General features: G+C 40.0%; 1 protein-coding gene across 1 annotated transcript in view; it reads left to right on the forward strand.

The window, feature by feature from the left end:
* Nucleotides 1-16900, forward strand: part of mylkb (myosin light chain kinase b) — an 82265-nt gene that overhangs the window by 38454 nt on the left and 26911 nt on the right. The window contains exons 10-12 of the mRNA XM_030380912.1: nucleotides 3318-3353; nucleotides 4013-4103; nucleotides 14524-14727. Of these exons, the coding sequence (XP_030236772.1) occupies nucleotides 3318-3353; nucleotides 4013-4103; nucleotides 14524-14727 (331 nt within the window). The remainder of the gene's footprint in view (nucleotides 1-3317; nucleotides 3354-4012; nucleotides 4104-14523; nucleotides 14728-16900) is intronic.

Raw genomic sequence — 16900 nt, forward strand, 5'->3', positions numbered from 1 at the left:
TTCTTCATAAAACGTGCCAGACTGATTTTGTATGCATTATATTCCTTAGTAATTAGCTACATGGTTATGCCGTCTTTCAGAACCTTTCATTACCGGCACAAAAGAGAGAAAAAAGAGTGCATCCTCATTGTACCCAGCGCTTCTAAAAATGCACTTCCGAATGCTTCTCTGACTGTCCCCAGCACATTTCAAACCAAACTGACGCCCATGGTGACATGACATGGCTAAGCTAACAACATAAACAAGAGGAGCTAGGAAAGGGAATTAACTGCTTGTTTAAGTTCAGAAGGGCCAAACGTGTGGCTACACACAGCACTACAAAAGTCGTCAAGATTAGAAAAGAAAAAAATATTTGTTGCACAGCTGAACGCTGTATCACATCATGAGCTGGCTGTTCTCAATTCACAACACGCATTCCATCAAAGCTAGCCTACATCAGGCATGCTGACCAAAACTCATGCACTCCCCCCCAACATTATTCCAGAATTCAAGCAAAGCAAGAATGACCAAAAGTCACTTTGTGTCAACAAGAGACTGACTCCACGACTATCAATTGCAAGTTAAAACAGCCGACCACTTGAGTGAAAAAACCACAAAAGACCTGCTAAAGCAGCAGCAAATCTTAAGCAATAAATATCGCGTCTTACCTTTATTTATGTGGCAGTGGTCTGCAGATGCATCCCGTGGTGTAGCCTACCACATCCATTTAGTTCAACAGGTTATCGTTCTGATACTGTCCATGGTACTAGCAACCTGCTCTGGTGCCTATGTATTCAGGCTAAAATGACTTGATTTTCTGATGCCTCATCATCCCAGCTAAAGAGTATTGGTATTATTAGTAATGACTACTTGCCAAATCGAAAAAATATTTAATTCAATGTATTTGTTATCATTCGTAGCGTTGATCAGCAGAGAAATAGTTTGCCAAAGTCGTCGACGTCGCTTAGCAACCGAATACGCTGGGGTTGATAAGTTACCAGACTGCGGAGTGATACAGATGACATGAATCAGAGGCAAAAAGAAACACTTTCCTTGACAGCGGTCAAATATGCTGGACGTGAGCATTCCACTGCATTGAGAAGAGCCGTGTAATAAACAAAAATAATTGACAGCTGAACGTTAGGAAGGCCCATGCACGAAAAAATAACTTCACATGGTGTCTTTTTACAAGGTGAATTATCAAACATAATTCACAGCCGGAAGTTGTGAAGAGCCCATTCAAGTGAACGGAGTGTTCCAAAGCATTGAGAAGACCCGTGTCATAATCCATAATTATTCAACTCTGATATATATATATATATTTTATTTTTTTTGTGGTGGGTACAAAATTAATCTTGACAAAATCTGGTGGGGACGCGACCCCAGCGTCCCCGGTGTAATCGACGCCTATGCTTCATTTGCGTTAAAGGGCTGTTATCTTCATGGATGACCGTGAATTGGCGGTAGGCTATTGAATTATCTCGTAGCCTAGGCTACATTTGAATGCATCTTCTTGTTATAATAAGCCAAGCTCAGTCTGATGCTAATGATATCGAAATATTGTTGAAAACTTAAAACAATTAAACAGAATTCTGAAATAGTCGGCCTCATGTTATACGAGCATAACTTAGCTATGTGGGAAATATTCGATTCCTGACGACTTTTACAGTCATAGCCTACTAGACCTGGTCTATAGAGTGACGCGCTAAAGCACAGCCAGGTATGGTGCGTAATGGAGATTCCAAAACGGTCAGACTTTGGTCAGAACCAAGAGACGTTTTTACACTCCCGGACCCTATACACACTGGCGGTTTCTTTTTGATGTAGGCTAAATGCAATTAGACGCTCCGCGGTTCCAGAGAGGGGGGCTTGGGTAGAGGAGTTGCTGCGTTGTCTCTACAGAGACAATAACGCAGCAATATCAACTTGAGCAGTTCTAACTCGAGACTGTGAAATCTGCGAGCTGCTGACCATCATGGGAGAGAAGGTGATGCAGTCGCATTTAACAAAAAGGTTGAAAGATGGGGTCTGGAAAAATATGGTCAGCAATATAAAGAATATGTTGGTGTTTTTGCACTTGTAAATTATGAATCGCGTTTGTAGCCTACTCAGACATTAACTCATTCTCGCATGCGGCTGTCTTAAAAACATTTGAGAGTATGGAATTTATTCCAAAGAGGTCTAGACTCCGTGCGCAGCCCCGCCTTCTCCAGTGAACCAAGAAAGCCCGGTGAAGTTTCCGGGCGTGCCAAGCCGCGAACAAAGCGGCTTGGCGGTGTAGAAAGGCCTATGGAGCGATCGCTGATAGGTCCGTCCTATGCACCGAAACTTTTTACAATGCAACAAAATATTTAAAGAGCATCAAGCTATTCAAATCTCTATTATGCACAGATAATAACAGTATATTACAGTATATAATATATATTATATTATTAACAGTATAGTCTTTTGTGTTAGGTTAAACAGGGATTTGATAAAATTTTTAATTTAAGCACCACCCACAATTGTTCTGTCCCATCCACAACTGGAATCCTGGCACCGTACCTGGTGTGTGCCACGGAATATGAGTGTCATTAACTTGCATTGGAGCAAATTCCGTTGGCATATCACGGACAATTTAAGTGATTCCGTGAGGCCACCACGGATTTTGAGTTAAGCACCCTTGGTCGACTCATTCATTGAAACGGGGATCTGTGTGTGGGCCACGGAATACGAGTGTCAACTTGCATTGGAGCAAAATGCGTGGCCATATCATGAAAATTGGTGTGTTTCCGTGAGGATTCCACGGATTTTGAGTTAACGGTCCGTGGTCATTTCACGGATTCCTGTAGGACCAAGTTTCCTTATGACATTAGACCTTTTGCTTGCTCAAGAAGAGGAAATCCAAAGCAGGATGAAACAGCATAATGATAAAGGAACAAAAGAGAATTGACACGGACCTCAATAGATGTCTCACTTCTAGGGTGAAGAATGTGTTCAACCTGGGCTAAAAAAAAACAGGCATCAGATACAACCTCTTCCATATTACCTTTATACAGGAAGCAGCCTGGAACCTATGACTTTACTCCAATAAAAAGCCTTTACTCCAATAAAAGGACTTCTGCCAGAACGTAGCCCTCAACAGATGGTCTGCTCTGAGCAGGTCTGGTTTGAGCAGGTCGAATTAGAGCATTTCTAGTTCGAACAGGTGTACTTAGAGCAGATGTACTTAGAGCAGGTCCTCCTGTGCTCTCAGCCAGACTGAACCAGACCTAGATGTCTGGTTCAGTCTGGTGGTCAAAACTGGCCACGCTGTGAAGCTCTGAGCAGAGATCCAACCTTTTGTTTTACTTCAACAGAGGAACACGAAGACGAGGCTGAGGAGGAGGATGAAGGTTCTGACTCCCACCAGCACCATCCTACTGAAACACAACATAGCACCATCAACCCAGCACCACCCAAACAAAACCCTGCACTACCCAACTCTGAATAACTCAACCCAGTACCACTCAAAAACAACCCAGCACCAAACCAGCCCAATCCAAACACAACACCACCCAACCAGGCATCCCCGAAAACAGCTGCACCCATACACAACCCAGCACCACCCAAACACAGCCGAGCACTACCCAAACACATCCCATAACCACCCAAATACAACCCAGCAACACACAAGCCAACATCACTCAACCCAGCACCAGCTGAACACAACCCAGCACAACCCAAACACAGCCCAGAACCACCCAAACACAACCCAGCACCGACCAACTCAGCATCACTCAACTGAGCACCACCCAAACACAACCCAGCACCACCCAAACACAACCCAGCACCACCCAAACACAACCCAGCACCCAAAAAACACAACACTGCACCACCCAAACGGAACACAACACCTCCCAAACACAGCCCAGCATCACCCGATCAGGCATCACACAACCCAGCGCCACCCAAACACAACCGGGCACCTCTCAACATAACAGAACCAAACATGACACTAATAATAATGGTAGTGACTTAAGTAAGAGTGACCTTTGACCTCGTCCTGTTTTAGAATCAGGGAAGGATCCTGACTACCGAGACGTGAGCATCAGACCCGACCTGAAGGTCAAGGACCTCTACGACGTGGAGGAGAGACTGGGGACGTAAGGACACACATCTGTACTGTTGTGTGTGTGTATATATATATATATCAGTGGCGGCTGGTGGTTTTTAAAGTGAGGGAGGAAGGACTGCGCGCTTGGTTGCCATTGGCCTGCTTGCACTGTTGGTGTATGGTGGCATAATGAGACTCAAGTTGTTTCAGGGTGTTTTGGTGAACTACAAAATAGCAGGGAGGGAGTTATGTGAACAAAATTTATACAAAGCCACCAGTGGCATCCCTGTAATTTGAGAAGGAAAGGATGCAAAGCATATTAGTCAAATCAGGCCTACTATTGATTTGTAAAAGTAAATAAAAAAATCTGAGCCTATTATTGGGCCTATTTTTGCCCTCACTGACTGAAGTTATTTAGCTATGTTTATTTTCAGTTACAATTGCTTGTAATGCTACCAGTCATGCGTACCTAGCAAACCATGTAGCACTCACAACACTGACGTTGCCATTACTTCTGGTGACCTTGATTTTGGGAAGTGGTCTACCTCTTTCTTTGGTCGCTAACTTAGCACTGTAACTGAATGAATGGAATGCTTTTTGTAATAAGACGTTAACAATGTCCTCCGTTTCCAATGTTTCCATTGTGCATTTAAGATCTCGCTATCGCAGATTTCACTTGCTCTGCGTCTCTCAGACTGAGCACCGCGGCAATGCAGACCGGGTTTGTTATCGACAGCGTTGCCAGATTGGGCAGATTTCCTGCCCAATGATAATTTTTCCAGCCTAACATGGTTAAAAGTAGCACAATTGGGTGGGAAATTGGACCAATCTGGCAACACTGCTCAACATCCAGGGATCCTGCTTATTGGTTCATAGCGCAGACGGATAGATTTTTGCGCGAATCAGACCCCTTAAGGTCCCACCCACTCAGAGGAGGATTTTCCTCCTCTCTCCCATTGAAACCCATGTTATCCACCGGCCGCCAGTACTTTCGGGAAAATGAATGGGAGTCAACGGCGGCTGAGGGAGGACGTTCCTCCCTGAAGTAATTGTCATTATTCTACTTCATTTAAGAATGCTCGATTCTGATTGGCTGGGAGGGGTGCATTAATCCGGCATATTGCCCGCTGACTTGTCGGTTCTACTTGCTGCTGACTGAGCACTGTAGATCAATACGCCGCTTGTATCGTTTTCTATCACATACATTTCAAACATGAGGTCCGTTGTAAAAATAAACCAAGGAGTGCATGTTTGATCGATCGTCATTAAAGCTGACTTGATACGAATGTAACAACTACGTTGTTAAACTAGTGATCAGTTGCAACCTTGTGTGGTTGCTATAGAGACGCGTTACCTACAGTTGAGCTAACGTTATTCACCGTAGTTCTAAAGGGAACTACTTTTCGAGGGAGATGTAGTTAAACAGAGCATACATTTAATAAGCATGCAATACGAATAAGAAAAAGGCTAATTATTAAAGTATATGAATTGTTTTATTATGTTGGCCGGCGCGAAGTAGAATAAACGGAATAATCACCTCAAGGCAGGGCAATAAATAGTTTGATATGCCCGGCTCTCGGAAGGTTACCGCCCTCGACTTCGTCTCGGGCGGTAAGCCGTCCACGAGCCGGGCATATCAAACTGTTTATTGCCCGGCCTCTCGGTGATTATTCCTTACATAGGCGATAGGGGGTGCTAATGTCCCTTTACCCAGGGAAACGAACATTATATATTCAAAGGCAATAAAGTAGTCATATTTAAGGGCATTAATTCATTACAATAGTCTGGGCAATCTACATTTTTTATTCTCAACAATGTTAGGGAGGATCTTCCTCCCTCTCCTCAATGGAGAAGCCTCCACTGATATATATATATATATATATATATATATATATATATATATATATATATATATATATATAAATACACACACATATATATACACACACATATATATGCATACAAATATATATATACATAGGCCTACATATGCATATATATACACACACACACACATACATACATACATATATATACATATATGCATAGATACATATATACACATATACATACATAGGCCTACATATATATATATACATATATATATGTATATACTAGTTTAACGCGTTATTGACGTTATTGGCGTTAACGCAAAACAATTTAAACTGCGTTAATTCTTTTACCACGCGATTCACGCTCTTTTGGCTTGGCAAACACTAGTTTTTTCACCAGCTGTCTAGCAACAACTAGTCACGTTAGCAAAACTACAACACCATACCGGATCTAGCTACACCGGAAACAAAACAATAAGCACGTCGCACAAACTTGTTGGGGCAAGCCATAGATATATATATTAACTAGATGCCTCGTCCGCGGTGCTGACCAATGGAGTCGAACGTCACCACTGGCGGCCATCTTACCACGGTAAGCTGCTCACCAATAACATTGTGTTGGTAGCGATTAATGTACTTTTTAAACAACCATAAACTGCTCAATTTTCAACTGATTTTCAAACGGTTTGGTTTGTTATAAATGTCAGAGATGTAGGTATGACAGTACATAATTATGAATAATTGAATAATGGATAATGTTCTAAAATAGGTACAAGATTTCCCTATGCAAATATACATCAAGAAAGGCTGCATGTTGAAATCCCCACCTTGTACAGAGATGTATTTATGTAATTATAACCATGCATTTTCATATGAAATTAACATTGAACAGAACCGATAGATGCAATAAAAACACACATGCACAAGGTATTCATGCTATTTATGTTAAATCAATATATGGGCTACTAACCCTAACTCAGCAATCTATTGTGTTGGTAACTTCACTCAAATCTATCTACAGTCAAGTGCATTTAGACAAATATAAAAAATATGAATATAATATGTGCAACCTTTGTGGCTGTTCAAGACACAATAAAAGCATGATGCCACCATACTCTATCCTCATCGCTCTGGCTTTGGGAAAACTTAAAAAATTGAGAAATGCACCTAGGTAGGCTATATTAATTATTGTCATCATTTTCAATCAGTATTTAAGATTAACCACACTAAAAACAATAAAAAAAGTGTCCAATTCCATTCAGTGATTGTGTTAACAAACATATTCTAAAATGCCTTGTGTCAACAACAATCTAGCAATACTATTATGTCATACTAGCCCCGCTGTTCCTGTGTAACAGGACCTGTATTGTATATACTTCCACTAAGTAACTAACGATTACCCTAAAAATAAGTCATAATATTGTAATATCCTACAGGTGAAAGGTGATCCCACGGGTTCTCGTTTCGAGAGTTTGCAGATTAACGCATCCGTAGGCTGCACAAAAGTCTGGCATCTTCACTTGTCAGCAATTTCCTGTAGAATTCATAATGTAAGACAAACAAACCCGATTGGAAATCATGTGCAACTTCAGTTTAATCATGTTCAAGTTAAATTATATTGAAAATAGCAATTCTGCCTCTCATATCGATGTAAAATTACTGGGTAGCTAGTAGCCTACCCGTGATACACAACTAAGCTGCATGATTAAGTCGTTTTTCGAAGAGAAAAGCTGCAATTTAAACATGTTCAAGCTTTCAGCGAGATAAGAGTATTAGCGTTTGTGCAGATCACTGATTTACATCCGCTACAACAGATTCCACCAGAAAGCTTTACTGTGGTAAGATGGCAGCCCATGGTGACGTTCTAGATGCCACCGTAGTTCATCTAGTTAATATATATATCTATGGGGGCAATCAAGGATACGGAGCTACGGTGGCGCATTGCATTCACATCACAAAAAAAAAATCTCATAATTATGAGAAAATATCTCATAGTTACGAGATCTTTATGTCATAATTACGAGATCAATGTCTCATAATTACGAGATCTTTATCTTTCCCATAATTACAAGATAATTATCTCATAATTACGAGATAAGTATCTCATAAATACGAGATATTTTTCTCGTAATTATGAGATAATTATCTCGTGATTACAACATCAGAATCCCATAGCCTAGTCTTCCACCACATGTTGCTCAGTTGATTGTTGGTCGGTACTTCCGTAAAGATGGAAAGTAATTGGCAGTTTCGGAGTTTGCGGTTCAATAGATCGTCAGTGAAACCTTGTTGTGACACAAATGACACCTTTAGCTAAATAACCTAGAGACCCAGCTACAACATTGTTTTCATCCAAACGAGCTGTCTTTAGCTGTCGGCTTACAGTCTCGAGCTTAGGGATCGTCTGCAAAGTGCAAAACGGAAAACGACCACAATGGTCAAATTTCAATACCGTCGCCATTATTTACTCTAGAGCCCCACAACTTGTTCATATAGTCATGGCCTCTATATGGTCTTACTACAATCTTTAGTTTTGAAAAATATATCTCTTATTTTAAAGGATTGTTCATTTTGCAATAATTTCAATAGCGTCCCCATTATTAACTCTAGAGCCCCAAAACTTGTTCCATGTAGGCATGGCCCATATTTTTCCAAACCAAAGGTTGTAGTAGGACCATAATGAGCACGAGCCTCTATGGAACAAGTTTTGAGGCTCTAGAGTCAATAGTGGCGACGCTTTTGAAATTGTTGCTAAATAAAAATTCCTCAAAAATAAGAAGAGATATATTTTTCACCACTAAAGGTTGTAGTAAAACCATATAGAGGCAATGCCTCTATGGAACAAGTTGTTGGGCTCTATAATCAATAATGGCAACCCTATTGAAATTGTTGTAAAATAAAATGGACATTGACATTTTTGTGAAATAGAAATTCCTCGAAAATAAGAACAGATATATTTTTCAAAACTAATTGTTGCACGAAGACCATATAGAGGCCATCCCTATATGGAACAAGTTTTGGGGCTATAAAGTCAAAAATGGCGACGCTATTGAATTCTTTGCCCAATATAAATTCCTCAAATATAAGAAGATATATATTTTTCAAAGCTAAAGGTTGTAGTGAGACCATATAGAGGCCATGCCTATATGGAACAAGTTATGGGGCTCTAGAGTTAATAACGGCGACGCTATGGAAATTGTTGCTAAATAGAAAATCCTTAAAAATATGTTTAGATATATTTTTCAAAGCTAAAGGTTGTAGTAAGACCAAATAGAGGCCATGACTATCTGGAACAAGTTGTGGGACTCTAGAGTCAATAATGGCACCATAGTATTCTCTGCGAACCGACTCGGATCTCGGATCTGACGCCACGCCCACAATCTGACGCCACGCCACGCCCACACACGCGTCCCAAACATGGACGCCACCCGGAAAGCTGTTGTCGCGGTAGCATTGGCAGAGGACCAGGCGCTCCAAAATAAGTAGGCTATAGGCCATAGGCAGAGATACGGACGCAGTAAGGTATTGCAGTAATACGAGTGATTGAAATTGCCATTTAAACCACCAAAGTGGTCCAAGCACAATGAAAACAGTTCATACTTCAAGTCACAATGGGCGCAGCCATCTTGAATTCTGTCTCGGAATTTTTGTTCGGTCACCACTGAGTTCAACCGAGATGGCGAGTTCGCCGTCCGAGGAAAAGGGGCGTGTTTGTGAGTGTCTCTAGACAACGTCCTCGGACCTCCGAGACGGTTGGATATTAAAACGCGGCATAAGAGGGGAGCAACTGAGCGGCCCCTTCCGAAGTGGTACAGCCCAGGTGGGCCTTGAACTGCGATTGGTCAGAAAGACGTAACAGCATTGAACTCTCATGCAGGCTCGAACAGAGTGACACAAAAACAAACACACACTTTTAAGGAGTTTTTCATCCGCTCCGTACGGTGGCGCATTGCATTCACATCACAAAAAGAAAATCAGGTTAGCTCGTAATTATGACCTAAAGATCTCATAATTATGAGAAAATATCTCATAATTAGGAGATCTTTATGTCCTAATTACGAGATAATTATCTCATTATTACAGGATCTTTATCTTTATGTCATAATAACAAGATATTTATCTCATAATTACGACATCAGAATCCCATTGCCTAGTCTTCCACATATGGTTCAGTTGATTGTTGGTCGGACTCGGTACTTCCGTAAAGATGGAAAGAAATGGGCAGGTTCGGAGTTTGCGGTTCAATAGATCATCAGTGAAACATCATTGAAAACACCAATGACTCCTCTAGCTAAATGTAGTAACCTAAAGAACCAGCTACAACCTTGTTTTCATCCAAACGAGCCGCCTTTAGCGAACGGTGAATTGCATTGGCTTCTATGAGCTGTCGGCTTTCAGCCGCGAGCTTCTCTGCAAAGTGTAAAACTGAAAACGACCACAATAGCGTCACCATTGTTTACTCTAGAGTCCCACAACTTGTTCCAGATAGTCATGGCCTCTATTTGGTCTTACTACAACCTTTAGCTTTGAAAAATATATCTAAACTTATTTTTAAGGATTTTCTATTTAGCAAACATTTCGATAGCGTCGCCGTTATTAACTCTAGAGCCCCATAACTTGATCCATATAGGCATGGTCTCTATATGGTCTCACTACAACCTTTAGCTTTGAAAAATATATATCTTCTTATTTTTGAGGAATTTATATTGGGCAAAGAATTCAATAGCGTCGCCATTTTTGACTTTATAGCCCCAAAACTTGTTCCATATATGGACGGCCTCTATATGGTCTTCGTGCAACCATTAGTTTTGAAAAATATATCTGTTCTTATTTTCGAGGGATTTCTATTTGACAAAAATGTCAATGTCCATTTTATTTTTCAACAATTTCAATAGGGTTGCCATTATTGATTATAGAGCCCAACAACTTGTTCCATAGAGGCATTGCCTCTATATGGTCTTACTACAACCTTTAGTGGTGAAAAATATATCTCTTCTTATTTTTGAGGAATTTTTATTTAGCAACAATTTCAAAAGCGTCGCCACTATTGACTCTATAGCCTCAAAACTTGTTCCATAGAGGCTTGTGCTCATTATGGTCCTACTAAAACCTTTGGTTTGGAAAAATATGGGCCATGCCTATATGTTTAGTTTTGGGGCTCTAGAGTTAATAATGGGGACGCTATTGAAATTATTGCAAAATGAACAATCCTTTAAAATAAGAGATATATTTTTTAAAACTAAAGATTGTAGTAAGACCATATAGAGGCCATTACTATATGAACAAGTTGTGGGGCTCTAGAGTCAATAATGGCGACGGTATTGAAATTTGACCATTGTGGTCGTTTTCCGTTTTGCACTTTGCAGACGATCCCTAAGCTCGAGACTGTAAGCCGACAGCTAAAGACAGCTTGTTTGGATTAAAACAATGTTGTAGCTGGGTCTCTAGGTTATTTAGCTAGAGGTGTCATTTGTGTCACAACAAGGTTTCACTGATGATCTATTGAACCGCAAACTTCCGAAACTGCCAATTGCTTTCCATCTTTACAGAAGTACCGACCAACAATCAACTGAGCAACATGTGGTGGAAGACTAGTAGGCTATGGGATTCTGATGTTGTAATCACGAGATAATTATCTCAGATAATTATCTCATAATTACGAGAAAGATATCTCGTATTTATGAGATAATTATCTCGTAATTATGAGATAATTATCTTGTAATTATGGGAAAGATAAAGATCTCGTAATTATGAGACATTGATCTCGTAATTATGACATAACGATCTCGTAATTATGAGATATTTTCTCATAATTATGAGATAACCAGATTTCTTTTTTGTGATGTGAATGCAATGCGCCACCGTAGCTCCGTATCCTCGCTTGCCCCCATAGATATATATATTAACTAGATGACCTACGGTGGCATCTAGAACGTCACCATGGGCTGCCATCTTACCACAGTAAAGCTTTCTGGTGGAATCTGTTGTAGCGGACGTAAATCAGTGATCTGCACAAACTCTTATCTCGCTGAAAGCTTGAACTTGCATGTTTAAATTGCAGCTATTCTCTCATGAGTTTACATAGGAATGAATAGGCGCCATTTTGGAATCCGTTGTCCATTCTATAATACGTCCACGGCTCTGACACCGCTGCTGCTTCCCGGGCGTAGCCCCGCCCTAGACGATTGTGATTGGTTTAAAGAAATAAAAACAGGCCTGCCCAGTTTCCCCAAGGATAGACGGCTCGAGGTAGCGTGGTTCCAGACCAATCTACTTGCTGTAGTTTGGTCTGGCTTTGCGAGACTATACTCCCCTCTAGACAAAATCGACATGGTTGCGACGTTGACAGTTTGTTGCGTCTGAGTGAGAGGATGCGGGTGCACAGCTCAGGCTGCCGCCTGCCGGACGGCGCTGCAAGGAACTTTTATTTGTTTTGTTTATTTATAAATGCAATATAGTTATCCCTCAGTATCAGCCCGACAGCCCCGAAACGTTAACGGCTCACCGGGAATTCTCCCGACTCTCCCGATTACCACTCCGCCACCGTGTGTGTGTGTGTGTGTGTGTGTGTGTGTGTGTGTGTGTGTGTGTGTGTGTGTGTGTGTGTGTGTGTGTGTGTGTGTGTGCGCGCGTGTGCGTGTGCGTTTGCGTGTGTGAAGGCATTATTCGATAGCCGGGTAATGTGTATAGCCCTGCGTACGGTAGGAATATTCATACTGGTTTAAATAATACATTTTACAAATACATTGTATTTGCTGAGCAAGAGTTTTGTTCGAAAGTTCAGTGATTGAAACAAATAAAAGCCTGGGCTATTGAAGTTTAACGGTAGGTACCACTGTCATGCACCTACCCGATGTAAAGTGGACCGGGTTGAATTCACTGCAGCTCTCTCTTCTTACTGTCCTTCTCAACACTCTTTGATCTCACTAAAAGGCTAGCAGCACGAAATCAAGGGATATTTAGTAGAAAAAAATGTGCGATTAATCGCGAGTTAACTATGACATTATTGCGAATGAATATTTTAATCGCTTGACAGCACTCTGACACACGCAGAGCAGTTCAAAGAGATGGTTTATTTACCGCGTAAATACAACCACCAGGGTGGGAAAAGGGTCATCAACCTCCTTTATGATATAGTCCAACCAATCCAACGCCTTCCACCTGTATCTTTCCCGCAGGCCGTACAGCAACTCCCCACATATATATATATATATATATATATATATATATATATATATATATATATATTAGAGCTGTCAAGCGATTAAAATATTTAATCGTGATTAATCGCATTAATGTCATAGTTAACTCTAATTAATCGCGATTAATCACAAATTATTTTTCTATGCTAAATATCCCTTGATTTTTTTGTCCCATAATTCCTCTCATTTTAATTCTCTTATCAACATGGTGAAGTGCATCGGCTTGCCTTGTGCAAATGATTTTTTATTGATAACAACATTGGCATATACACTGATCAAAACAGGACGATACAAAAAAAGAGCCTATAGTGCAATTAAACGACTGCTTTGAACAAATGTCATTTGAACATAGCAGTCAGGCTACTGCTTCTTTGTTTTGAGCAAAAGAAAAAAAAAAAAAAAGTTTTTTTTTTTTTTTTTATAAAATAATTACGTTAATCGCGCGCTAAAAAATTTAACGCCGTTACATTTGGTTTGCGTTAACGGCGTTAATAACGCGTTTAACTGACAGCTGTAATATATATATATATATATACATACATACATACATACATACATACACATACATACATACATACATACATACATACATACATGCATGCATACATACATACATACATACATACATACATACATACATACATACATACATACATATGTGCTCACCATGTCAAGCATCTCACCAAACTTACCCTAAAACCCATGCAGGTATATAGATATACATATATGTTTACATAAATATACAAATAGAGGATATAGATATGTATATTTCATTGTGTACATGTTTGTCTTTATACACATGTATATCTATATATACGTATGTATATATGTGATCTGTTTTTATTATTTCCTAGCGGAAGAAAGACTTTTTTTTACTTAAATTATATTTTAATCATGAGATGGTTGTTGGTTGAATCATCAGAAGGTAGTTGGGTTTTATTTTATTCTATATATGTATGTCTACATAAATGCATGTGTTTTAGGGTTTGGCCAGATGCTTGAGCTGGTAAGTATATATTTACGTCTATATTCATATATATATGTCTTTATTTATGAATATATGTATGCATATATTAATGTATATATGTTAATATTTATGTATATATGTATGTATATATTTATGTATTTATTTACATTCATATGTATGTATATATTTATGTCTATATTCATGTAAATATACTGTATGTATGACTATATTTATGTATATATTCATGTTTGTATTGATGTATACATTAATTTACATATTAATTTATATATTGATGTATATATTCATGTCTATAAATTCATGTCTATATGTATGGATTCATGTATATATTAATGTCTGTATATTCATGTCTATATATCTCTGTCTATATGTATGCATATATTCATGTCTATATATTTATGTCTATATGTTAATATTGATGTATATATGTCTATATACCTGTGTGTCTAGGGGTAAGTTCGGTCAGGTGTTTAAGCTTGTGGAGAAAGCCACCAGGAAGACGTGGGCCGGTAAGTTCATCAAGGCGTTCTCGGCCAAGGAGAAGGAGAACGTGAGGCAGGAGATCCTCATCATGAACAGCCTGCACCACCCCAAGCTGGTCCAGTGCATCGATGCCTTCGAGGGCAAGTCCGACATCGTCATGGTGCTGGAGATGTACGTATCATGCTACACTCAGAGCTGGCCCTCCCTATACGCAAACTAAACGGCCGCTTAGGGCCCCAAGAGTGCTGTATTTTTTTTTTATATCTATATAATTAGGGGGTCCTACGAAATCCGTAGGATCTCTATTGTAATCGTTAGTATTATTATTATTATTAGGGTTCCTACGAAATCCGTTGTAACCCTATTGGTTTCGTTAGTATTATTATTAGGGGTCCTACGAAATCTGCTATATCTCAAAAACGACATTGTCGAAAATTGGCAGGCTTGTAAAACTTGTAAATGGAGTTAGGGATAAAAAGGATGAGCCAGAATGAAGTGTAGGTGGCGCTATAACAAGCCTTAGAAGTGCAATATATATGAAACTTGTTATACTTGCACCATTTGTCACGATGAACAACTTTCATGATGCATCCCACATGGTCAGACAATTGAATATAGTGCAGTGACCACAACTTGACCAAACACCCACACATTAACTTCTTTGGTGCCGAAAGTGGTTAAAGCTGCAAACTCGGCACACATGTACCAGGTGACTGTGGGACTATATGGTGGTCTGAAATGCAAGTGAGAAGCGGCAAACGCCAGAAGCTTTGTGGGCTGTTCTATGGCGATGTTGCTATTTTACCGGCGGATAAATGACTCTTGCGCCCGGCGCAAATCTAAAAAGGGTTGGTCTGAAGTAGCCAAATTACCCGTAGATGTGGTTTGGGCGTAACGTGCAATAAACCAATGAGAGTACCATCTCCCATCCCCTTTATTTTAATCTGAGTTTATATTTTGACAGCGCGTTTGCAGTCTCCGATGAGACAGATGCATGACCACATTAATTTCAAACTTCAAATGGCTCAGTTTATGGCCAAATAATATGGCCTAATTCACACATGGAATAGCGTTTTCTTCCACAACTTCAGAGTCCTCAAATACATTTTGGCAAAGAAACGTATCACACATTTGATATGAGGTAACTGTGGTTGTATTCAATGATATAGGCACAGTGTTAGGGAGTAACGGAATACATGTACCGGCGTTACGTATTCAGAATACAAATTATAGCTAACTGTATTCCGTTACAGTTACAATTTAAATAGTTGGTATTTAGAATACAGTTACATTGTTGAAATCAATGGATTACATGCCGATACTTCTGTTTCAGCAGTTTATTCGTGCTTTCACACCAACAGCATTTAGTGCGCACTAAACGAGTTTGGTCCCTTGGTTCGGTAAGTTTGCGTTGGTGTGAATGCAACCACCTCACTTCGATGTGAACCAAATCAGCCGACCGAGACCTCCCTCAACAGCTGGCCTCGGTTCGCTACCAAACAAACCCTGGTACAGTTCGCTTGAGATGTGAAAGCGAACGCACCTCGGTCCAATCCAGTTCTGAAAAGCAAATGCCTCTTTGGACGTAACAGGCACCCGCTCAGCCGCTCGCATTATGGGAATTATTGTTTGATTAGCGGTAACTATAAGACTGGCAGCAAATTGTCGGACCGTCTGGGAATTTGGAAAGACACCCAAATAAAACCTATGCTGGAAAACACGCATAAAAATGCCGATGCATTTAACAGATTTAGCACCAGGACGAGTGAGAAGGAGTTCGACCGGTCCACTACCGCCCAAAACCTATTTGTCCATTGATTGAACGAACCAATGATTGAATCTTTTCTCTCTCTCTCTCGCTCTCTCTCCCTCGCTCTCTCTCCCTCGCTCTCTCTCTCTCTCTTTTTTTAAGGCGATTTATAGGCAACACTTATGCACTTGTGCTCAGTGAAAAAAAATGTAGATGTAATAGCAGATATCTTTCGCATGAACATACCTCTATAGTCTTTGTTCCACTACAGCAAATTATATAAAATAGTGCACTTTCAGGGAGACTTGGGCCTAACACATTCAGCCAGTTTGAACAGAAAAACATACCAGAATAGGCCTGTTTAGTAAGCAGGATTTGATGCCGCATCCCTTCACTTATAAAATGCAATTCCATGTGAAAGTTATCCAAGTATTCAGAATTCAATACTCAGATTGAGTGATGAAACGGAATACGTTACATATCACATTTTTGGGCATGTATTCTGTATTCTGTAACTGGATACATTTGAAAAGTATCCTTCCCAACGCTGTATAGCAATGCATTGACAAACATTGTTTCTTACCATTATTACAT

This window comes from Gadus morhua, chromosome 16, assembly GCF_902167405.1.
Source record: "Gadus morhua chromosome 16, gadMor3.0, whole genome shotgun sequence".
In the NCBI taxonomy this organism is placed as follows: domain Eukaryota; kingdom Metazoa; phylum Chordata; class Actinopteri; order Gadiformes; family Gadidae; genus Gadus; species Gadus morhua.